This window comes from Nicotiana sylvestris, chromosome 9, assembly GCF_000393655.2.
Source record: "Nicotiana sylvestris chromosome 9, ASM39365v2, whole genome shotgun sequence".
Lineage (NCBI taxonomy): Eukaryota > Viridiplantae > Streptophyta > Magnoliopsida > Solanales > Solanaceae > Nicotiana > Nicotiana sylvestris.
The window spans coordinates 152,380,623-152,405,276 of record NC_091065.1 but is presented as its reverse complement, the minus strand read 5'-3'; the positions used below and the strand labels follow the sequence as shown (position 1 = coordinate 152,405,276).

At 38.1% G+C, this 24,654-nt stretch overlaps 1 protein-coding gene across 2 annotated transcripts; it reads right to left on the bottom strand.

The window, feature by feature from the left end:
- On the bottom strand, nt 1–23,085 carry LOC104211131 (uncharacterized). 2 transcript variants are annotated; one of them, XM_009760136.2, is made up of 17 exons: nt 22,660–23,085; nt 21,845–21,963; nt 20,662–20,707; nt 17,778–17,850; nt 17,626–17,683; nt 16,835–16,930; nt 16,395–16,512; nt 16,061–16,327; nt 13,454–13,555; nt 12,952–13,309; nt 12,743–12,856; nt 7,195–7,820; nt 6,879–7,075; nt 6,171–6,393; nt 5,485–5,604; nt 3,966–4,739; nt 1–3,308 (listed from the first exon to the last, which is right to left on the bottom strand). In XM_009760136.2, the coding sequence occupies exons 1-17, from the start codon at nt 22,753–22,755 to the stop codon at nt 237–239; spliced, it is 6,459 nt and encodes a 2,152-aa protein (XP_009758438.1). In that variant the 5' UTR covers nt 22,756–23,085; the 3' UTR covers nt 1–236. The 2 variants fall into 2 exon arrangements, with proteins under 2 accessions (XP_009758438.1, XP_009758439.1); XM_009760137.2 differs by lacking the exon at nt 22,660–23,085 and having other exon boundaries at nt 20,662–20,742; nt 21,845–21,954.
- Nucleotides 23,086–24,654: the final 1,569 nt, after the last annotated feature.

Below are 24,654 nucleotides of genomic sequence, written 5' to 3'. Positions count from 1 at the left end.
TAAACATCAAAGTAGCCAATACCATTATAGTGGTCAAGCATTCATTTGATTATGTGATAACAATATACAAATCTATAGACCTGAAAATATGTAAAGAACTAGACCAAAACTAGACTCGAGGGAGCTTGGTGCATTCTAAATATCAGAACCAAGCTAACTCTACATTATTAAATGAGCTCACTTATTTACAAGTCAAGCTCACAGATATCATATTTAATAACGTGTAAAGGAGAAGCTTACAGGTTCCCTGTAATTGTTACAAAAGGAACTAATCTTCTATAATCTCTCCGTTTCCCAAGTGGACAACTATCAAGCACCCTCCCTAGCATCAACCGCGTGTTTTGCAATGCTAATTCTCTTGCTGACAAACCCGATTCAGATGCATTAGATTGTCCCGCTGGCGCTGAACCTGCTCCAAACCCGAGGCCCATTGCAAACTGCAATGGTCCACTTCGAGCCTTAAATGAGGTTTGAGGTGCAAGACTCTTCTCTTCGGTGCTAACGAGCCCATACTCAAATTGCCCCAGCTCATTAGGATGTGATCCAGGTAAAGAGCTACAACTGTGTAAGAGCGCTTCCAACACACTAAGTGCCTCCCAACACAAAGGGCTTTCCACCAACTGAGATACAATTGCATATAATTGTGGACTCTGAGCAGCATCCACTGGAGTATGCTGAAGCAATGCCTTCAGCATAAGAAGGATAACACGATGATATTCCACTGGCCCTCTTTCAAGAAGCCGTAGGAGGTGCCCAAATGCCAGAGTTGAGTGCTTGGGGAACCATTCATTGCATAGTAATGGTGAAACACAAGCTAAAAGGTTTTCTATTCTTTTGATCTCACCACGGGAGTAAGCCATAAAAACAGTAGCTAATTCATCCATTGATTTTGATTGACACCAGACGGCTATATTGGCTGCAACAGAGCAAGCCTTATGATGTTGCTGCTGTAGTGGTGACATAAACCCCATAACTGCATCCTGGCTGAGCTGTAAGCAGAGCCAGGGAAGCAAGCCTGTAATGTGCATCAAAAGGCGTGTTTCTGCATCACCGAAGATGGAATCGCACGAAGGCACTGTGATCCTCGATAGAAGCTCAACAGAAACACCATGACTGACAGTGGACATAAGGCCTTTAAGAACCAGTGGCTGCACTCCTTCAAAGACTGGGAACTTTGCATTTGACGCTGATGGCTCACAAGCATTCCGTGATTCCAGACGTTGGAAGTCAGAACTGTCAGAAACACTTGAATCAAGCTCATCTCGAGGCATACTTGAAAGAAGCACATTCTCTGTTGTTCGATCTCGGAAAGATAAACGGTCAATAACCCGACGAAAAAGCTCCAGCACTTGACAGTACACATGGACAAAATCTGTATGCATCATGGCCACACAACCCCAGAAAAGCTGGGGATAGAGTATAACCTTTTCTGGTTCCATATTCTCCACCATCACCTGTAATGTCAACAAGATCTCCATAACAAAACCTAAAACAGCTGGTATAGGATTTCCCAAGCACCTGTGAAGACAACGTAGCAAGGATACACATGCATCATTTGTTACACCAGGCCTTAGTGAACGGTAAATCTGGTGAGAGCGGCAGGCCAAATGCCTAGATGTGCACTCCATAGCCCATTTAAGTGCCTCTGCTCCCCAAGTTTCTCGGAGATCTCCTTGAAAGAAGATAGCATCCACCATACTCTGCACCAGAGCAGACAAGAGTGCTGCGCTTGGTAGCTCCGTCCTCACTACCGTGGGGTCCTCATTCTCCCACATCATGCTACCCCGCTTAGATTGAACATACTTTATGAGGCTTACTACTTGCTGCTTGTTCTCTCCATCATTATTTTCAACATCATATAACTCCAAATGACGCCCTGCAAGGGAATACAATAGATTAACAAGCAGATGCTGACAATGCTCCAAGACAATATCCTCTGAACTATCCATTGATACAAAAGTGACATGAAAGAGCAAAGGTAAATGCTCCCGGAAGTCCTCATCGTTCTCATAAGCAATTTCAGCAAGTAGAATCAAAGCTATGTCTGCATGAGAGAGCAAGTGCTGCTGATGTCCTTGCAATGCTGATTGAAGTTCTTTTGCGTTGATACCGTGCATAACAGTCCCAGAATGCAACCCATCATCCCCAGAATTTGGAGTGTCAATGAAGTAGTCTCCGCTGTCTCGAGAGCGATGACGACTTCGCATACTTCCGGTTGAACTCCGTACTCCCATTAGTGGCCCTGACATGTTGACCAGTGATGGAAGAAGTTGGCCAGACCGACCAGCAGTTACCGGGACAATATTCAACTCAGGAGGCATAGGAGTCAATGGGCCTGAGGCACTTCTCCCTCCAACAGCTGCTGTTCTCCAGCTCAAGCTCCCACTTGTGTTCCTTAGTGGACCATCAAGGGACCCGCGAACTAGTAAAGGTGACATGTGAGGTTGACTCTCTACAACTGATGTGACTTGAGCAACAGAAGGGCCTTGAGAAAATTCCAACACGATGTTTCCATTTCCCTCACCTTGGTTGGCACTAGGCCTCAGAGGTTCTACACTGTCGAGCATTCGCTGAGCCAGTTGGTAAACCAAGTGATCAATAGTACGTTGGGGGCATATACGAGCTAAATATAAACTTACTCTTTTGGCAACAGAGAAGTATGTAGCAAATGCGCCACTTATTTCTGCTGATGCATTTGAATCACAATCTTCAATACCTTTTGCAATCAAAAAATCTAAAACTGGACTTATGTTCCTGGGTTTGCTGGCAATTGTACTCCAAAGCTTCTCAATTTCATCAGGAAATTGATCACCATGCCGCCATGTAACGTAATAAAGACTTTTCAAAAGTCTATCACTCCATCCAGAGTCCTTGAGTTTCCAGAAATTGAGGTTCTCAATCCATGGAGCCATGCACGTCAAGACTTGATGCTGTGCAATTATATCGACTGCATCAAGCTGCCTCTGCATGATTTCTTCACAAAGCCACTGACTCAGTTCAGGGTGATCTTTAGCAAGTTTGCAAGAGAGTTTGTACTGGAACTGCTGATATGAGTCAGGAAGGTTCCCTACAACAGCAGCTCTGTAGCCTCCTGAACCCTCCATGCCATCCTCAGCCCATTCACGGACAGAAAGCGTCTCAAGCATCTGAAGGGCATCATCACGAATTTGTCTAGAAGGATCTACAACCTTGTAGAGGATCAGGCTTAAGAGTCTCTGAATTTCACATTTCGGTATCTCTTGACGCATATAAACTTCTGCTAGCACACAGAAGTAGCCATCTGCAATTGCAGCATCTGAGTAGTAGCACTGTACCAAATCCAAACTTAAGTGCTTCAGAGGTATAACAACATGAACAAGAAAAATCTAGCAAGGGCAGAGAAGGTTAAATATAACTTGCTGCACGTAACTACAACAAATAAGTTGGTGAACTTCAATCTAAGCTGTATATCAAGTAGGTAGAAGTAAATGCAACACTGAAAATGCTAAAAGAAGGTGATTGAGACACCTAATGGATACAGACACATTTCATTTACTTAAATAGAAAACCATCAAAAGATAAAGATTAATCAAAATGGCATACCTCATGACAGCATTATGTATGTATACCTCATAACACCAAGTAAAAATCGTCAAACAATAAAGATTAATCCAAAGGGCACACCTCATGACAATCACATTAACAATCACATTTAAGATGCTTAATCCGATCATACAAGTGCAATTTGAACACAGATCATTAGTATTAGCATAAGCAAACAAGTGTAGTATATAATAAATGAATAAAATACATGCATAGAGAAGTCCTACAAGACCGATGGAAGAGAAGAGGTGAAAAGGCTATCGAGGCAGAATTCTTTTTCTCTTTCATAGCGCTGCACAATGGAGGCATTGTAGTGCTAGACCAGATTTACCAGCGGACAGTTGAAAAACAGTAGAAGAAAAGAAAAGGAGAAGAAGGAGCACCTGATCAATGCAAGCAGGAAATAGGTCCAAATTTGTTAGAAGAAGATTTCTTAAAGCTAATTTTGCAAGTGAAACTCGAAGATGACTTCCTCTGTGCCTATCACGACCAGTTGTTCCTCTGCCACTTTCACCAGTGAATCTTGAATAAGATGGAGTTCTTGGATCAGCAGGTGAATAACCAAACGGAGCCCTTGGCGCAGGCTCAATGAATAGGCTATTAATCCAAGATATTACACGCCCGCTCATCTTTCTTGCATTGTCATCAAAGCACGGGCCATACAATAGTGAAGCCATTGCATTTGAGGAAGCCCACTGGATTGCCTCTACCTGTTCACTCAATTCTTTATCAAATGATAATTTGTCCAAGGAGTCTTTTGATCGAGAGTGCTGAGCAGACTTGTATCGCTCCACTTCACGTCGATAATCATTAACACCATCCTGATTCCAAATATTGCTAGCATCATCGCTCCAAGTGAGAAGAAGATCAAAGAGTCGCCTCCTTGTTCTAATATCAAATTTCTCCGATTTGGACTCAACAAATTCAGGGGCAAGGGATCTCAGTACAGAAGCAAGTGCATAACGGAGGGGTTGCATATCTTGGAAACTCTCTGCAGATGCTGTTAATATCTGTCTGGTTGTATCTTCAATGAACTTTAAATAATGTAGGCGGAAAACTGGTTTCCTACTAAGCATTCCAGGCCATATATTCTCAGCAACTGTGCGGTATATATTCGCAATGTGGATACGAAGTTCTTCTCGACGGGACCTTTGGCTCTGCAACGAAAACATTGAATATCTACTTAAAGATCTGACTGGACATATATGTATACCAAATAAGTAACGTGAAAATGAATACCTATAACTACATACCCAATCAGGCACACAAAAAGTTCAGCACAGCATCTTGAAAGACTGTTGTTGTAATTACAGAGAGTTTCATGCCAAATATTCTATTAGCAAAAATATGGAAATTCTTTTGCCAATATAATAGACTCATTAGTTTACAGAAGATGAACTTAGTGTCAAATTGCAGTTTGCTTAAAATCGATTATTAAAGGTACTCGAGATTAATGAACACATCAAGATTTTCAGATATAACAGAATTGGCTCGAGAAGATCACCAGCAATATTATCTCCTGCCATTAGCATGCAAGAAATGTGTTTTGCAAACCTGAGCATTGTTATAAGGATGACGTTAAACATACACCTGTTAGCTGATGTAAACAAATCATGTATGGAAAACTCATGATGCTATCTCTTGACTAACAAGTTTGTCTACTACCACTTTGCATCAAATTGGGGGCTGCATCCGCTTGAATAACTCAAAGGGTTAAGAAGCTCCATGTTCACACTGTTCGCAGAACTCTGTGCCATGAGGTATATAGAACCTCATAACACTCCGCCGCCACTCCAAAGAAGGAGAAGAATCCAAGGAAGAATCAACCACTCAATTACAGACATCATAGCAGGCAAGCTGACACAAAGGAGTTAAATGATGGGGAAGTATCAAAAGAAGTACCTTCCATTTTGGTTTCCCTTCTGTCTCCAGAGAAACCTCGTCGATGAAAGATGCAAGCTCATTGAACATGACTTCACATATTTCAAGATGTGCATGGCCAAGAGCCATTGTAGCTGCATGCTAAAAAAGGCGAAAAGAACAAATTACTTGACACATCGTTAAACATAAAATGAAAACTTTTGATTCTCTTCTACTCTCAGGTGCACGATATACTATCACACACCATAACCCCAGTTTCCTGGGCTCTTATTCTCATAAAAATATTTCAGAGAGTAACAAATCCTTGAACAACTTTTTCAATACGTATAATTATAACAGTATCTCAAGTGCTCCTGATAATAACCAGTGTCATCACATGGGGCTGCTGAAGGATTATTTATCAAACTGAGAATTTTTATCATAACGAGATCAACTCTTGTGCTTTAACAGTTTTTCAAGCTCCAAAGGCATTATATAATTGTCCTAGATAGTGGCAGGAGGAAGTTTGAAAATCAAATTTAGTCAAAGGATTCTAAAAGGTTCTCATGAAAAACACAGTAAGAAAAAATCTCGTAGCGCTATCAATTTCTCATTAGATTGTTAATATACTATTGTAAGCTCCAACACTTACATTGAGAAATAGACACATAGAGACAATATGACAACTGTATTACCCATCTGAAAGGTTTTCTGTAGCCACTACTTACTATATTTGGTTCGGAACCAGACTTTAAGGATGGGAAGATTAGATGGAAAAGTTCTTTTGTAGCTGCTGAACCACCACCTTCTTTACTATCAGGCGGACATGAGCATGCGAACATTCCATACATCAGCCATTGATCTAGCTTGTTATCTGTGTCCTGTGATTGATGGGCCTTTCCGCCCAAATCCGAAGGAGTGATATGAGCAAGCCGCTGAATAACTTCCAATCTGCAAGTAGCATCAAAATAAGATGGAAGATTTAGCCATCTTCATAAAATTACTTGAATTTGAAAAATAAGGAGCTGCATCAATGAACAAGAAATGGAACTTGAAATATTTGTTTTCTGAGATAATGACCAAAATACCCCAGCAAAAGGCATATATCAAGGTGGAATTCTTGATATTCATCAAGCAACAAGCAATTCAATGCACAAACATAATGTTCATCTCATCCTAAAATACAGCACATGTTTATTCTAAGTCAAATTAGATGTGTAGATTTTTCTTGCAGAGAAGAGAAACTAATTTATGATTCTAAGGAAAAGTAAGTAAATATGGTAACATGAAAGTGTAGTTGGATCATTCCACAACAGAATTTTTTTACTTTCCCTAGTATACCCAAGAGGTGATGATAAAAGATAGATGACACTCTAAAGTGGAAAGCATGGCACACTTTCACGTTTAACATGTCTATATTTCCACAACTGGCTTACTTTGCATCCTGAACAGAACTCGGGCACAGCTCAGCAGCGTACTTGACAAGCTCACTAAGACAACGGGCCCATCTGTGCTTATCGGGGCTATCAAATAGTATAGATTGGAGAGTAACATCAGGGGGTACAGGATCAGACTCGCGCCTCAGATCAAATGGACGCCCCGAATCCCAGTAACAACTCTGAACTATGTCATCCTGCAAAATAGCATACCTCCTTACTAGATATATACCTGAATTTCCTAATTAGAAATAACAGAAGTACCCGAATGTTCAGTGTTCAGAATGCACTACATAAAGAAATAACTGGTACCCACCCCATTCTCTTCTAAAACATCAATTATAAATATGGGTTCAGCTTCATTTTTCAAGATATGATCTGATCGCTCAAGCAATGAAAGTTCCCTAATATCATTTCGCAAAGCACGAACACAACGCAGTAACTCCAGTGCTGTGTGCCGAATCTGACTATCCACGGAGCTAAGGAATATAAGACCAACTGCATCTATCTCTGAAGCATGGAATTCAATTGTCTGTGAGTGATGGAAAGAAGACTTCTTGAATCCCTCAGTTCTCTGCACACGCTTTGCATCTGAAACATCATACTCCACCATATCATCCGTTAGGCAAGCTCTCCAAAAACACATGAGCTCCAAAAGGCGCTTCAGAGACGTTTGAATAAGAAGAGGGAACTCATCTGGAAGACGTAAAATAAAGTTTGCCATCCCTCTCATAACTGCAAATCGACGGTGTGGTAGGTATCTTACAATGCGATTGAGTACCTGTACAGCTTCCTCACGCACACCTGGATCGATACTGATGCCATGTTGAGGTATTATCCCAGTTATTTTATCACTTCGGCCAACTTCTTCAATCAGATATGGTATACACTTCAGAACTGAGCGGAATAGATAACCCTGAGACTTCTCCTTTGTTACAGCATCTGGCGCACAAAAGCATTTATATGTACACTTATTTGGCACAAAATGCACTTCCTCAGACAATTTAGAGAAAAAATTCAAGAGAAGATGTCCAAAGATGAGATAAGAAAAATATTCTCTAGGGGATTAACAAAATGTGAAAAGGCAAGTTTCCTAAGAGTTATGGCCGAAAAGGTGTTGGATTGGTGAATAAACATTCAAAGGCTTGATTTTAAAACCCAAACTATAAACATTGATTTGGTTTGTACAATATTTATAATGTAGGTTACAAAATCTCTTTATCAAACAAAGATTTTTGAAACCTGAGCCATAAAAATTAAATTGCAGGATAACTAACAGAAAAGCCAAAAGAATGTCAGTCGACAGTAAAAGGCCATAAAATTGTGAATTTAGAATCTGAACTACAGATAACCAAAGCATAAAGTTTCGCAACTGTTAACTCACAAATAAGATTGATCAAGTACTACTTTTACATAAACTACTGCAAGACATAACACAAATAAACACGCATGCCTCCTCTCCAATAATTTAAGCTTTTAGATGTGGTAGTCACACAATTCAAATATGGTACTAAAGCAGATAGCGGTCTAGGATTCAAGTCTCACCATGACCCATTTGAAAAAGAATTTCCATGTGTTTAGCCCAAGAAAAAAGAGTCAAGCCCGCACATGAAGTGGTGTGTTGCAGACCAATATAAATAAATAAATGTACTGCTCTAATAACTTAAACTTTTTAGATGAGGTAATGACCTGATGAAAAAGAATGTATAGAGGGTTGTTTGGTCGGTGGAGTAAGGAGACTTAATCTCAAGATAAAATTCAGCATTGTTAGTACAATGTTTGGTTGCTACTTTTCTTTCCTTATAAATAATACCCACATAAGTCATGCCGGAATCTGTACATTATATTATGCGGGGTAGAATGTGGGTTAAGAATGTGAGTATTATGGATCAAAATATTAAAAGATCAAAACCAAACCTAATAACGGTAAACAAACTTTTGTTTTTGTTTAAGAAGTAAACACATATTTCAAATTATACATTGTGTACTAATTTGTAATATATCAAAGAAACAAACATCCAACAAGAAATAATCCATGTTACTAATTTTTGTATTACTAATCTCAGCATTATAATCCCTACATTACTATTACATTACCATCACTGCATAACTTCTTTCTAGACCAAAAGACCCCTAAACGTTTTAAGCATTTCCAATTTAAGCTAAGTGAGGAGGCTCTAAAATCTCGAAGGCAACCATTGAGGCTAAAGTCACACGATACTAATTCCTTGATAGGTGAGCCATTTGTCCCGTGCAGACCTTATGGGTCGAGCTTTCCAACAATACACTTTAATTTCTAATAACACATCTTCAATGCTCTGCACCTTCGGATATCCAACGTTGTGCAACCATAAACACTTTATTCTTAATCTGTTTTACGTATTTGACTAAAAATTACAGATATTCTTTAATTTTTCTGAATTTGGTGACTTAGTATGTTGTTATGTACAATGTTACTGTTCCAAGATACTTAAACAAATCATGGACATATTGCTTTTGATATCAATATTTTATTTTCAATATATTTTAATTGGTAATTTATTTTAATATTTTAACTTCTTGTTTTCTTTTTTAAGCTTAATAACAAAAAATGGAGGGGATTATGAACAGAGCCTTGGAGCTAACACTTCATTGTAAAAGATTGATAAAAAGAAACAGCCATAGCAAAGAGACAGACTTCGTAACTGAAAATCAGCTCAAGTATTCTCCTGTGAGCCTCATATTTGCACTGCAGCCACACACCTGAAATTAGAAATCATATCTTTGCTCAACATTGTTTTTTTATTGTTTTTTTTTATAATTATCTTTGGTGAGAATTGTTAGAGGACGAAGAACTGGAAATGGGTTTTACATCCGGACCTGCCTTCTTGTTTGCAAGGATAGGAAGGTTGTACGGCATAGCCACTAGGAGGAAGCAGGGCTTCAGATCAAAACCAAGGTGAAGGGAGCATCGGCTATATCCAATTTCCAGATATTTTAGCATTGACAGTTGGTTTTTGTTTTTATTTTTAATGAAAGCAACTGGTGGCCACAAAGGAGATTGGTGGTGGAATGCAGTTGTCCAAGATAAAGTGGAAGCGAAGAAGGCGGCGTACCTGCAATTCGTAGGGAGCTCTGGAGAGGAGGAGAAGAGAGCGAACAGTGAGAGGTATATAAGGTAGCTAGGAAGGAGGCGAAGATGGCAGTAATGGAGGCTAAGACGACAGCTTTTGCTCGTCTGTATGAGGAACTAGGGAACAAAGGAGGGGAGAAGAAGTTATTCCGACTCGCTAAGGTTAGAGAGAGGACGGCTCGGGATCTGGACCAAGTGAGGTGCATAAAAGATGATGGCGGCAAAGTTTTGATGGGGGATGACCAGATTAAGAGGAGATGGCAGACCTACTTTCTAAATGAAGAAGAGGATCAGGATATTGTGCTAGGTGAATTGAGGAATGCCAACAGCCCCCATGAATTAAGTTATTGTAGGGACATTGAGGTCGATGAGGTCATGGAGGCAATGCGTAAGATGAGGAGGGGCAGAGCTACCGGGCCAGACGAAATTCCGGTTGAACATTGGAGGTGTGTGGGTAGAGCAGGCTTGGAATGGCTTACTGGGTTGTTTAATGTTATATTCAAGACTAATAAGATGCCTGAAGAGTGGAGGTGGAGTACAATGGTTCCGCTGTATAAGAACAAAGGCGATGTTCAGAGCTGTAACTATAGGGGTATCAAATTATTGAGTCATACCATGAAAGTCTGGGAGAGAGTAGTAGAAATGAGAGTGCGAAGGACGGTGTCTATTTCAGATAACCAGTTCGGGTTCATGCCGGGGCGATCTACCACAGAAGCTATCCACCTTATTAGGAGGATGATGGAACAATACAGGGATAAGAAGAAGGATCTCCACATGGTGTTTATCGATCTAGAGAAAGCGTACGACAGGGTTCCTAGGGAGGTCCTATGGAGATGCCTAGAGGTTAAAGGGGTCCCGGTTGACTACATTAGGGTGATTAAAGACATGTATGATGGAGCTAAGACTCGGGTTAGGACAGTAGGAGGCGACTCTGACCATTTTCCGGTTGCTACGGGGTTGCACCAAGGGTCTGCGTTCAGCCCTTTCGTATTTGCTCTGGTGATGGATGCCATAACACATCATATTCAAGGGAGGTGCCATGGTGCATGCTATTTGCTGATGACATAGTCCTAATTGACGAGACACGACGCGGCGTCAACGAGAGGCTAGAGGTTTGGAGACATGCCCTTGAGTCTAAAGGTTTCAGGCTAAGCAGGACGAAGACGAAATACCTCGAGTGCAAATTTGGGGCCGAGCCGACGGAAGCAGGAGTGGAAGTGAGGCTCGACTCTCAAGTCATCCCTAAGAGGGGCAGTTTCAAGTACCTTGGGTCAGTTATTCAGGGGACCGGGGAGATCGACGAGGATGTCACACATCGTATAGGGGTGGGGTGGATGAAGTGGAGGTTAGCAACGAGAGTCTTGTGTGACAAGAAAGTGCCACCGTTACTAAAAGGTAAGTTTTATAGAGCAGTGGTTAGGTCTGCTATGTTGTATGGGACAGAGTGTTGGCCGGTTAAAAATTCACACATCCAGAAGATGAAAGTAGCAGAGATGAGGATGCTGAGGTGGATGTGCGGGCATACAAGGATGGACAAGATTAGGAATGAAGATATTCGAGAGAAGGTGGGTGTGGCCCCATGGAGGACAAGATGCGGGAAGCAAGACTCAGATGGTTCGGACACATTCAGAGGAGGAGCACTGATGCACCAGTGAGGAGGTGTGAGCGACTGGCTGTGGTGGGCACGAGGAGAGGTAGAGGGAGACTTAAGAAGTATTGGAGGGAGGTGATCAGGCAGGACATGGCACGACTTAGGATTTCTGAGGACATGGCCCTTGATAGGGAATTGTGGAGGTCGAGCATTAAGGTTGTAGGTTAGGGGGAAGTTTGTGAATATTACTACAGCGCACTAGAGGGAGACTAGCCATTTAGGAGTTAGACTTAGGATGCTACTGATCAGCTACTGATGCAGGGCTGTATCTATTGGATATTAGTATACCTTACATCCTTTTCGTATTTCCTATATTTCTTATATTGTTGTTATTTTGTTATTTTATGTTATGTATTTTATGTTATTTACTATGAGTCTATTGATAGTACTAATATATTGTCTCTTGTTGCTCTCTTGAGCCGAGGGTCTCCTGGAAACAGCCTCTCTGCCCCTCGGGGTAGGGGTAAGGTCTACGTACATATTACCCTCCCCATACCCCACTTGTGAATTATACTGGGATGTTGTTGTTGTTGTTGTTGTGTTTAATGAAAGCAACGCCACTTGGTTTTGTCTCAGGCACATCAACCACAATATATTATCATTCTTGAGTAACAGAAAAATAAAGAAACATATATTCAACCAACAATATATTTCTTGTACTTGCATTGCCCACAAGAAGCCATCTGAATCACAAAATCAAATTGACCACAGCCAAATTCAAGGTTCTACCAGTGTGAGGATTACAGAGGCAATGGATTGGTGTATTTTAGTTGAAAAACCACATATCATCATTCACAATTTTTTAATACATGAAACAGACAAGAAGCAAAGAAATCCAAGAGGCTTAACCAAATTAAGTAAATATATGCGGTTTCAAAGAGGTATGTCTCTACAGGCCTATGGTGAGTATAACAGCTGACCAACAAACAATACCTTCAGAACAGTAATAATGTATCTCAAGAAGATTGTAAATAAACCAAAGAATTACATATTTCTTAAACTGAATTCTGAGAAACTGGCTAACCAATTCGACAAAACAAACATGCAAGTTGCCTCATATAAAGGTTCAGGACAATAAGCTATCGTACTTAAGGCAATTACCTATGGTTGTCCTTGAAGAAGTAAGAAGAGCCTGGCTGTAGGTCTTGTGACAAGATCTCAAAATTGACTCAATTGCAGCCTTCACTTTTGGGATGTAGTGGCCAATACCACGAGCTACCAATTCATATCATACAAAATGATGAGTTCAGAATAACAGGGCGCCAAAAAATGAATAAAGAATACCAAAAAACTAAGAACGTCATAATTACCATGAAGAATTTCCAACCCAACATGCTGGCTGGTAGGAGACATGACAATGGCAAGCAAAGCACGAAGACCAATAACTTTGGCTTCGCTTGGACTATCTTGCTTCAGCAATTCCAATATTGTATGATTCATAGCAAAATCGATGTTGTGTTCAGCTATGGTCACACAGAATTCTACTAGTTTATCGTGTTGCACATCCTGTGTAAGCATGCCTTTTCTGAGAACTGTAAGGAGTTGCGACGACACACTGTCTAGGTAATCCCATACACGATTTGGAGGCTGGGAATCACCATGAACGCCCAAGTAAAATCTCAGTACGCGGTGTAAACAGTCTAAGGCCATGAATCGATGGCTCTTGTCCTACAGAAAAAGCAATGTTATATAATGCTATGTTCTTACCTATACCAACTGCATAAGTAGATAACCTGACTCGGTTGATGCAAAAGAAAAGTAAGAAGCAGCTACAGTGAGGTTTTGCTTTGTTCCTAAAGTTTCACAGCTTACCCTCAAATGCTTATAGAGTTGCTCCATGTGAGGACCAAAGTTACTGAGGAAAACATGCGGATCACCAAGACACAGAAGAAGTGTAACTAATGGATATCCAACCTGGGATGCAGAATATATACAAATTAGATAAAAACCCAACAATCTAGAAACAGAAAAATATGTGAGAACAACAATCAATGGAGGAAAATAATGAATGTTAATATTAGCACTTTGATCTGGACTTTTCACACGCTAAAGAATTATGAACAGAGTCCACTTTTCTATGCCTCTTTTTCTCTTCACTATTTATTGTTTCTTTTTGGCTTTCCCAGGGGTTTAAAGAATTTGAATCAATACATCCTAAATCCACATGAAGTTAGGGAAATAAAGTTTAGGATTGGACATCATACATGAGGCTCATTATATTGGAGTTTTCAGCTACATAAAACGAGAAAAGTTTTCTGAATCTTGAGATTCTTAATTATGACATAATCATTAAATATTACTCTCCACATAATTCTTAATTATTCTGGAGCATTAGGATTTTTCTACTCAATATTCTTAATAATTCTCTAGATACTTAGAAATCCCTTCCAACAATGCGGTGAAACTTGAGTTTGCTTATTTTGCAAAACAACAAACACTAAAAACTCACCAGAATAATAAACCAATGGCTTGAATACAACAACAACCCAGTGTAATCCCACAAGTGGGGTCTGGGGAGGGTAATATGTACGCAGACCTTACCTCTACCCGAGGGGCAGAGAGGTTGTTTCCAGGAGACCCTCGGCTCAAAGAGGCAACAAGAGACACTATATTAGTACTATCAATAGACTCGTAATAAAACAACATAAAATACCATAAAATCCATAACATAACATAAATACCATAAAACAAAGTAACAGCAATATAAGAGATATAGGAAATACGAGAAAGATGTAAGGTATTAATACACAGCAAATAAAGCCCATCATCAGTAGTTGATCAATAGCATCCTAAGACTAACTCCTAACTGGCTAGTCTCACTCTAGTGCGCTGTAAAAAAGACATCACAATTTCCCCTAACCTACAACCTTAATGCTCGATCTCCACAATTCCCCTAGCCAAAATAGTGTACTATCACCAGAATGAAAAGGGCGGGAATTCTTTCATTAAAAAAGTCACAGGTAATTGCAAATTGAAAGAAAACTTCTTGTAACATACACAAAAATACATTCTCAATCACTGAAAAGAAGTATAGTCATGCAAATCTCCAGAACATATTAACGTAACTGTAATTGGCAGTTGAAGAGTATGAAAAAGTCGACAAAACAATGAGAAGAATTCAATGTTTAGTGGAGGGTTCAAGAAGCAATACCATGAAGAGAAAGAGGAGACCGAGATTTTTCAGAACCATGATTGAAAATTCAATGTTAACTTAATGCCAAGATTCTATATCATGAGAAAAATCAGTTTTTTAGAGAATGATTTGCTAAGTTAACAAAATAGTAATCCAATTTGACACCGCTAGAACCCTGGAAGTGGAGCCGTTAGAAGAGTCACTGGAAAGAGACAAAGATAGTAAACTTATCCAAAAAGGAAAACTCCTGGGAAGAGGGCATAAGACTGCCTGCCGATAGGCAGATGTTAGGAAAATGAACTTTGGCCTAACTGCAACCCAAAAGTTAAGTCATGAGGTAAGTACTACCAAAAATCATATAAATAGACTACAATTGATCCCCACAAACAATGTTGCACATTCTAGGAGCCCTCTATATACTCAAGGCTGGAATGGATATCTAAATCATGGACGATATATCATGAGGGCCCAATATTGGGTGAACCAAGAATAGGGATGGGTTTGGCTCTGATTCCATGTTAAGAAAATGGGCCTTCGGCCTAACTTACTCTACCCCAAAAACTAGCCTTAATGTGAGGATTTCCCAAAGACCGTATAACAACATAAGTTAGTTATGTTGTAGGAATTTGAAGCTACATGACATAAGAAAAGTTTTATAATTCTTGATATTGCTAATTATGAACTAATCATTAAAAACAACATCATATTCTTAATTATACTCTTGACTAACACAATACTGTTAATGCATTTTAGAACTTCAACCTGGGATATAAACTTTTGCTGACTTATCGTATCCATTCTCTGGAAGCTAAACTTATTCAGTGCCCATTGAACAGAATAAATGAATCCAAATGAGATCATATACTATCGTTTCATGGATTCAGAGTTTTTCTTGCTAAAAACAGACTTACATAAAATAGATGAACCGGTCTATGGTCACCTTGTTTGACATGCTAGACACAATTTGATTTAAAAGTAAATCAATTGTTCAGAGTAAACAGCAAGCAATAGAAATTACTAAGTCAAGCCAGAAATTGAAAATGTAAGAAAACCTGCATCACTATAGACAACAGAATGTGAAAGAAACAACTTAGCCAAAATGACAGGACTGGAAACCATCTCACTTTGATGTAGAACAAACCATTAAATTTGTGCAGACAAAAACTTTTTGAGACTTTTCCACAGATTTGATCTTCTTTTCACCTCATTTACATTTGATCTTAGATGAAAAAACACCAGAGAAGACAGGAGGAAGTTCTCTAAAATGGCCTTTTTAAGACGCTTACAGCAATATGTTTGCTTTGCTTGTCCATCCAATGCATGAGTTGCACCCTTATTCGTGCCACAGCTTCATACCATAAAGTTAGTGCAGGATCTATGCCTGAAGGAGGCCATTGACCTTTTCCACTGTCCGCAAGAGGTGCTAAGATGTTTGATAGCATGTTGCATAAGGCATGATGAAGTTCGCTTTTTCGTTTATGAGGAGCTCGATTAAGTGGGTTAGCTTTAGCCACAAAGGAAGCTGAAGCATTCAGTCCACCCTCTGTCTTTACCTGGAAATATCTTTATCACCATAGTACCTCAATGGACATTAATTCAGCAAAATAAAATAAGACATACCCCAAGCTTCAGGTAGCGCATTCCGTTTATGATACTAAGTGTTTCACTTCTAGCAACACTAGTATCTATTCGGCGTGTGTTGAGTTCCATGAAGAAGCGTTCTGTCACTGAACTAAATCTGGTTACAGAGAGGGGAAGCGTTAACACCCACAACAATGAAGCATGAGGCTGAACTTCAGATTCTCACTGATCAAAATAATTTGGGAAGTACACAAACTCTATGATGTATATAGGGCACACACAAACGACTATCATGAAACTTGTTATTTTTTCACTTGACACAATCAGGGTAAAGTTGCAGAGGTATCATTTCATTCTTCTCTCTTCATCGACATTTTTATTCCATCCTCCTTAGAAAGATTTTTCCAATTAAGTTGGTATCAAGTGTGTGAGTTTCAAAAATATCGGACTACAGAAATGTACAAATACCATTCACTTACCTGATCCTCGATAGGGCACCAAGGAGTTGGGCAACCAGGTCCAGAAGAAGCCCCCGTAAATCAACCAATGAAGGGTAATCAACCTGGCTAACAACCCTGCAATAAGTAAATGTTGCATTATACCACAAAAACTTCAAAGTCAACAGCTTTATTTCCAATCCAGCATCTGACTCAAGAATGAGAATAAGTCAAGGTATATCAGATCATCTCTCTTGGCCATTGTAATGGCAATAAGAATATATTTATAAAGCAAAAAGTAATCAAGCTTGAAAGGTACAAAAACCTGATCTAGCCATCATATCACAAGCCTGCAAGATTAGAGACCAGTTTAGGCTAAAACGTCTAGTCCACATGACATGAAGGTAACTTCATACTGGAGTTCCACTTTTCCCACTTCACTATGCTAGAACAAGAAATACACTTTCAGAGGCATGCCCTCTCAAAAAAACCAGAGCCCAGTTCCACAGAATGTTTTGTGCACATGACACTAACCAGGAACTGTGTCACTTAGAAGTGAGATAAGAACAAGGTCTCACAAACATATGTACTACCTGAACATGTCATTGTAGGCATGCATAAACTAAAAAATAAAATAAGATATACCGGAGAAGGAAGATAATAGGAATTCGAAGATCAGATGTGTGGTTCTAGCAAAGAGGGAAAAACTAAAATAGGGGCCAAATGATCAAAAGTGGGGCAAAAGAGTTGTCAGTTCTTGTAGCTTTTATTCTGGAAACAGCAAAAAGGAAGTCGAGTGTCATGAATTTATAAATAGCTTGAAAAACTTTTACCTGTCTGCATTTATTAGCCAATCGAAAACAAAATTTTCAAGCCCAATCCAAAGCTTCTCTGCAGTTTCGAAAAGCACATTAACTTAATAAAACTTGGCTAGACGTCTAGGAAAAGGAAAATTTTGTTGATGTCATAAAATCTACAAATGTACCTGTAAGTCCTTCTTGTGGACAACACTCAACGAAGCGAATACATGCAGAGCAAAAGATGCATTCCACAGCAAGCTAAACCATCCAAGAAACTAGTCAGATGCTTAGAACAGAATTATAGGAGTATTTATTATGTGATACAGTTTGGTACAGTTCAGGTACAAACATGAATAGTTCACTAAATTATAGAACACTACATCTTCATTTCCTTTGTTATGTCAATTGAGTCTTAAAAATTGTACTTCCAAATAAGAAATTCTGTTGAAACTTTTGAGTCCATTTTCTCATAAGTAAACTGTCTTCTTTGTAATTTTCTTCAAACTTCCTACAGCCAACCCCATAAGGATCTAAAATTGGAAAGCTAAGTTCCTGTAAAGGTGAAAGGATAGATATTCTACTCACCTGAAAAAATCATAAAGCAATCACTTACTAACAATCTCAAGCCTGCAGGTATAAGTCTTCCGTTGCATGTAGCAAATAATAAAAACATATTCTAAGTGCTCAGTGAATGGAGAGCTTTGTGCAGATTTTCATTAACAATGAGTTGAGTTGAATCTCAGCTGATACATTGAACGGATAGGTTACTCAAATTGTTTTATCGACTATGTTTTGATGTCTAAGAGGAAATAAGTCAAAAGAGATATGCACGTTTGTTTTGCTTTACAAATTTGTCTTGAACAAAATGTGAAACTTTTTGGAAGAATATATTTATAATTGGGAGTCTCTTGTACCATATAGCTTTCTAGGCTCATCATTATGAAGCAATATGCAAATAGATTGGAGAACTATATCAAAATAATTGTATTCTTCGCACAGTTGAAATTTGCAGATTGCTGGTTAACTTTTCCTTTTCTTTATCCAAAATATTTATAATGAGCGATCAATAAAATGCAGTATGCACACTTTGATGCAACTAATGGATTGAAGAAAATGGCTGTCGTACACATTAACTCTGACAAAGGAAGCTAGCTAGAATCAACGCATAATAAATGTTAGAGGATGTCAATTCATAAATACTTGTGGTGATTTGCTCCCAAAATAGGTTCAAGCCGATAAATACATGTGATCTTCGCATAAATAGTCAAACAATCGCAATTTCCTAATTTCTTTTTCTTTTTAATAACCTGTGGCGTTCGGGCTAGCTTGCGCACCTCATTTTCCTACTCTCTAACCATCTTTTCTAGCTACATTTGTAAGTTTCATAATTCACTTCTTCTTTTTCCCTACGTTTTGTTTTACATAGATATATAAAACCAAATTGAAAGGGAAAAGACCCGGAATACAGTATTATTAGAGGTTTATATCACAAATGTAAGATCAATCTGATAGAATGGTCTTGCATCCATTTAATCCCATTAATTATGCAGCATTCATTTTCACGCAACTTGTTTTATGACAGGAAAATGGAAGAACATATAAAGTACATTGTGTGAGCGTAGATGCGGATGCTAAGATGAATGTGCGGTCATACAAGATTAGACAAAGATTAAAAATGATCACATTCGCCAGAATGTGCAAGTAGCACATGTTAAGGATTATGAGAAGGTCGCTTGAGATGGCTTGGTCATGTCCTGGGTCAACCTCTAAATGCACCGGTCCTTAGGTGTGAAACCATAATAAGTGAAGGTGTTAAAAGAGAACGAGGTAGACCCAGTGTTGTAAATAGCGCTCGCCTCAGCGCTAATAGCGTGAGGCGAGGCTAGGCGAGCGCCTCTACCTTTGTAGCGTGTGGCGACCTGTAGCGTGAGGCGAGCTGTAGCGTCGCTTTTTGCAAAAAAGAAAAGAATAAGGCAGTAGCAGCGATCTATTAAAACAAAAAATTAGGGCTCGCGATTTCTTTACTCTTTCTCCTTCAAGTCGACAACAAACCTACAGCAGACCAGCGATTATCTTTCTTCTTTCTTCATCAGGTATGCTTCTCTTCATCTCTTTTCTTCTTTCTTCTTCTCCTTTCTTCTTTCTTCGAGTTTCTGTTCTGTGACTCTGTCCAATTTTTTTTTCCTTCTCTCTTCTCTCTTCTCTCTTCTCTCTTTTTGTTTTGGGCTTTGTTTTTAATCGATGTTACTCTGTTTTTTCTTCCTTTTTCTTCTTCTTCATCTCTTCTTCTTTCTTTTTGTTTTGGACTCTATTTTTTATCGTTGCTGCTGCAACATAACAGAGTCTGTGTTGCTCTGTTTTTTCTTCTTTTTCTTTTTCTTCTTCTCTTTTTTTTGGCTCTGTTTTTTATCACTGCTGCTGCACTCAACAGATTAGTCTGAGAAAAGCTCTGTCTTTTCTTCAGTTCCGAGAGCTTCTTCAGTTCTTCTTCTCTTCTTTTTTTCTTTTTTCTGCTCTAAAATTTCCTCCTTTTTTTCAGTTAAAGAGTTAGAATTAATTGCATATTGACTTGATAATTTTTTCTTATAAAACAATATTGGAATGGCGTCATCCGATGAAAGGAAATTGTCTCAAAAGACCTACAATCTCTTGGAATCAATAAAGACTTAGCAAAAGATATGGCACCACAGAAGAAATAGATCTATAAAGGCGATACTAATTAGTTTGGAATATATTTTAGCCATGTTAATACGTTTACTTTATGTCCTATGTGTTATAGCCTTATAGGACTCTTTTAGCTCTAATAGAGATTCTTATGCCAGTAGTAAGTATGAATAATTTCTATTACTTTTCATTTTTATTTTTATTTTATATAATGTTAGCATGAGATGAATTTAATTGGAGAACATGGTCAATGAAGAGTCATATAGATGACCCTACTTGTTTGTGACTAAGGCGTTGTCATTGTCGTTGTTTTATATAAAGAACATTCCGTTAGCACTTGAATGCAAAAGCATTGTCAATACATGGAGATGAAGTGATGTAAAAATGAGTTAGTAGATTACAAACCTTTCTCTGAAATGTTGATGCATCATTTGCACCTTTGGGAGATTCGCTGTAACCAGCATAAGAATAATGATTATCATACAACTGTTAATAAAATAATTTCAACAATTAGAAACCTTAATATAACTCGTTTTATGAAGGTATTAAACAAGGAAAGAATATAAACAGAAGTTATTTCATGACAAATTTCGTCAGAATTAGATACCAGTATGCGACCCACTACATAAAGTGGAAAGAAGCTTCAAGAAATTTGAAGCAAAATTCAAGTGGTAACTTTTTCGATTAGTGAGGGAGCAGCTCCAATGTGGAATAAAGTTGGTCACAGGAGAAATACATAGAAAAATAATACACTCCATAAGACCCAATACAAGTGATTTATATTTGCTCTCAAGGATTCACCATCTAGAAGGATATCAACTGGATTTGGGATCAACTCAAAGTAGGCAACTACGGAAAACTAACTAAATTTTGAGTGAAAAATTGAAATGACTGCCTCCTTCTTGAAACTTTTTTTTAATAAAAAATACGCCCTCATCCCTCTCAATACTTCATCATGTCCGAAGGTGGAGTATGCCAAGCGTTTTTCTTAGTCACATTTTTTAAAATCTGGAATTTTAGATCAGTAACCTTTTCACAAAGTCAGCTCAATGTCAAACATTTTGAGAACTTCTCAATATGAGAGGTGTGGGGACACAGAGGGCAACAAGATAAAGTAATAACTAGTGACAACAATAATTGACAGCTAAAAGGTTTCTGAAGAAAAGCATTTAAAAATCCATTATTAGGCCTACTGTAGTTCTGATACCTCCCCATGAATGCTTACTCCCAAGGAAAAATAGCATGTGCAGGCCAAAGTACTCAAGAATAAAGGTATAGATTGCAATTGCTTAATTGGCGATTTTCTCCACACTTTTCGCTTCTCAATCAGTCTCAACAGAGCCAGCAGAAATAAAACTATTTAAAGCTGTATCTATTAACAGACAATGACTCAAGTTGTCATGCCGTATTCTTCTGAATAGGAAAGTAGCTATTGGCCTGTTGGACAGAGCGATGATAAAATTAGACATACATTTACCAAACTATTTGTTGATGCGTGACAGGTCTGCTAGTACAACTGTCAGAATGTATTTGCATGAATAGGAAACGCATGACAAAAAAAATACATCAATTTGAAACAGAAATGTACCTTTCTCTCCATCTTAGAAGAGCCTCTAGAAGAGGACCAGGCGTGTGCCGAGCAATCATAGCTAATGAATCCAATACTTGCTCATAGGCTGGATCTGATGGCCGAAGGTACTGGCCATCCTGTTTAAGTAAAAGGAATATCAGAATAATGCACAAACCAAGTAAAAATAAAATACTCATACACAACATACTCACAAACCCAGTATGTTCCCACTAGTGGGTCTGTATACGCAGACCTTACCCCTATAAGTAAAAATAAAATAATAACAAAATATTACTATCTTTTTAACATCTCACAATTTGTTTTCGCATCAGAATGCAGAAAAGAATCACACCAATGAAAAGCAGCGCAGATAACTGTATTACACCAGTTTATTGGTGCCAATTCACGAAGACTATGCTTCATCATTTCTCTTTCTGGTGCTAGGGAATAATTTGCTATCTTAGCCTTCTTATGAATAAGCATTGCAACACTGGCAAGCATCTCTCCTAGGAAGCTCTGAAGCTTATCTAGGTGAGACTAATATATACAGATGATATGATCCAGCAAATGATATCATCTTGACTTCACTATTAGTCTTACAGAAATTGTGAATCATCTAATTTGATGAGGCACATGGCAAATTAACTATCTCAATCGTGCAACAAAAAGTATAGCATTAAAAATTATGTTATGCACAAATACACAATGCAATATTCTCTGTCCCAATTTATGTGACTGTACTTGATTGAAAAATAATGGTTGAAACTGACAGAGTATACTAATGGAAACTTTACATGAAAATAGGAAATAGGGAAAATTGTAAAAAAGAATACCTGAGCTTGAGCAGTTTCAATGCGCCGTCTAGCAAGCGGAAGGAACCTCTGCAGCAATGCATCAACAATCAGCTTCGCTGCACTTCCTGCTTTCATTTTTCCCCCAATTTACAGCAATAGGTTCCAATTACAATCTGAGTATCATTTCAAATGACAAAAACTTTTTAAAGTTGTAAATTAGGATTCAAATTTCTTCATCTAAATAAAATTTGGTACTGCGATTGGCTCCAATCTCAGAATCTGATCAATTCTTCTTCGACTTCTATTTAGCAATTTGGATTTTTTGATTTTATAGTTCGATAATAGCGGAACCGGTTAGAAAAATTCAACTGTTTCTACCGGTTCAGCGCTGTTATTTTCTTGCTTTGCGCCTGCTGACTCGAGTATTCGACTTAGCTGTAGACCAGTTCTATGTCCTTTTCTCTTTTTCTTTTTTTATCCGGAAATTATAATTTAAGGTCCTTCATACCCTTGCTACTTGCTAGCTCCTATTAGCAAATCATACGCATTTGTCATTGACCTTGAATGGATTTGACGTGTTAAAAGATTTTGGAAAAATTGTCCAAATTTTCCCGGAGAATTACATCCCTTGTCACTTGGCCCAACAACTCATCAGAAAATGGCTCATATTTGAAACTCTTACCCAGTATAGCCCAGGTTATACATAATTTAAAAATTAATTTTTACCAATTAGCCCACCCCTTATTTCTTCGTTCCCCTTTTTCCTTCATTCCCCTTTTTTCTTCGTTCTTCTTCTCCTTCCCATGTCAGCCTTTGCACAACAAAATTTTTCTACTATTATTATTCTCCTTCAATTCTTTTTCGGATTTCAATGGTTAACTAAGGATTTGAAAAATAAAAGTCACCATTACAAGTGGCTCGAAGATTCGATTTTGAAATTGAGTTTTCCGATTTGTTAGTTGTTTGGAATAAGTGTTATCTCAATTGATTGGAATCATCAAGATGAGTTCAAAACTTAAATTTCAAGTGATTTGGAGTAGATTTAGGCTATATTTGAGTTAAATTTAAGAAATTGAGTTTTCCGATTTGTTAGTTGTTTGGAATGGGTGTTGTCTTAATTGATTGGAATCATCATGATGCTTAAATTTCAAGTGATTTGGAGTAGCTTTAGGCTATGTTTGAGTTAAAATTCAGAGGATGCCCAAGGAAGAAGAAGAATACGTGAAGCTCCATTAATAGGATTCATTTGTATAATAATGTATAATATTGTATAAATAGTATATAATAGTGTATAAAACACAACTTATACACTATTATATCCAAGGTTGATACATTATTTACAGGTATTTGATGAATTTCTCGCATTTTCTTCTTCTTCTTATATACCTATATACATAGTGTATCAAGAATATTTTCACTCTGTGATTATACATCTTTATACACTTTTATACAACTATATACATATTGTACCTCTTTGTATAGAAGTGTATAATATTGTATAAAAGTATATAAGCATCGCTGACGAAATTTTTGTACGATTTTCACTTGCAATTCTTGTATAAAACTAGTCCAAATCTCCAACAATTAACTTCAAACTTCGTATACAACCTGCTTAGACTATTTCTAATAAGTTCAAATAATACCCACTCCAAATTTATCACAAAATCATAATCGAAATTTAACAAGATTAGCATTAAAGAAGATGAGATTTTAGGTTTCTCGCGTCTGTTTTTGCTTTTTGTATTTTGCAGTTGTGATAGGTATGTATAAACCTGAAGATATACAAATTTTTTTCTTAAAAAAAAACAGAGAAGTATTGGTTATGGAAGAAGGCACGAATGAGTGTTGACTGAATGGGGAACTAATTTTTCTTTTCAGTTTTGTTTGCATATGATTCTTTTTCATTAATTAAATTAAGTATTTATGGGTGAAAAATGAGGAGAGAGCTACAATTTTGGTAGGTAGGAATAAATGAGGTTGTTATAATTAGAGGGAAAGAGAAAAGAAAAGATTTTATTGATATTTGGCTACATA

What these genes read in the sequence shown, in the direction of transcription:
- LOC104211131 (XM_009760136.2), bottom strand. Translation starts at nt 22,755, where the DNA reads ATGAAAGCAGGAAGTGCAGCGAAGCTGATTGTTGATGCATTGCTGCAG. An exon ending in AGCAAAGCAAACATATTGCT is followed by an intron (nt 13,556 to 16,060) that starts GTAAGCGTCTTA and finishes TCTGCATCCCAG; the next exon opens with GTTGGATATCCATTAGTTAC. An exon ending in AAGGGAAACCAAAATGGAAG is followed by an intron (nt 4,740 to 5,484) that starts GTACTTCTTTTG and finishes TTTTCGTTGCAG; the next exon opens with AGCCAAAGGTCCCGTCGAGA.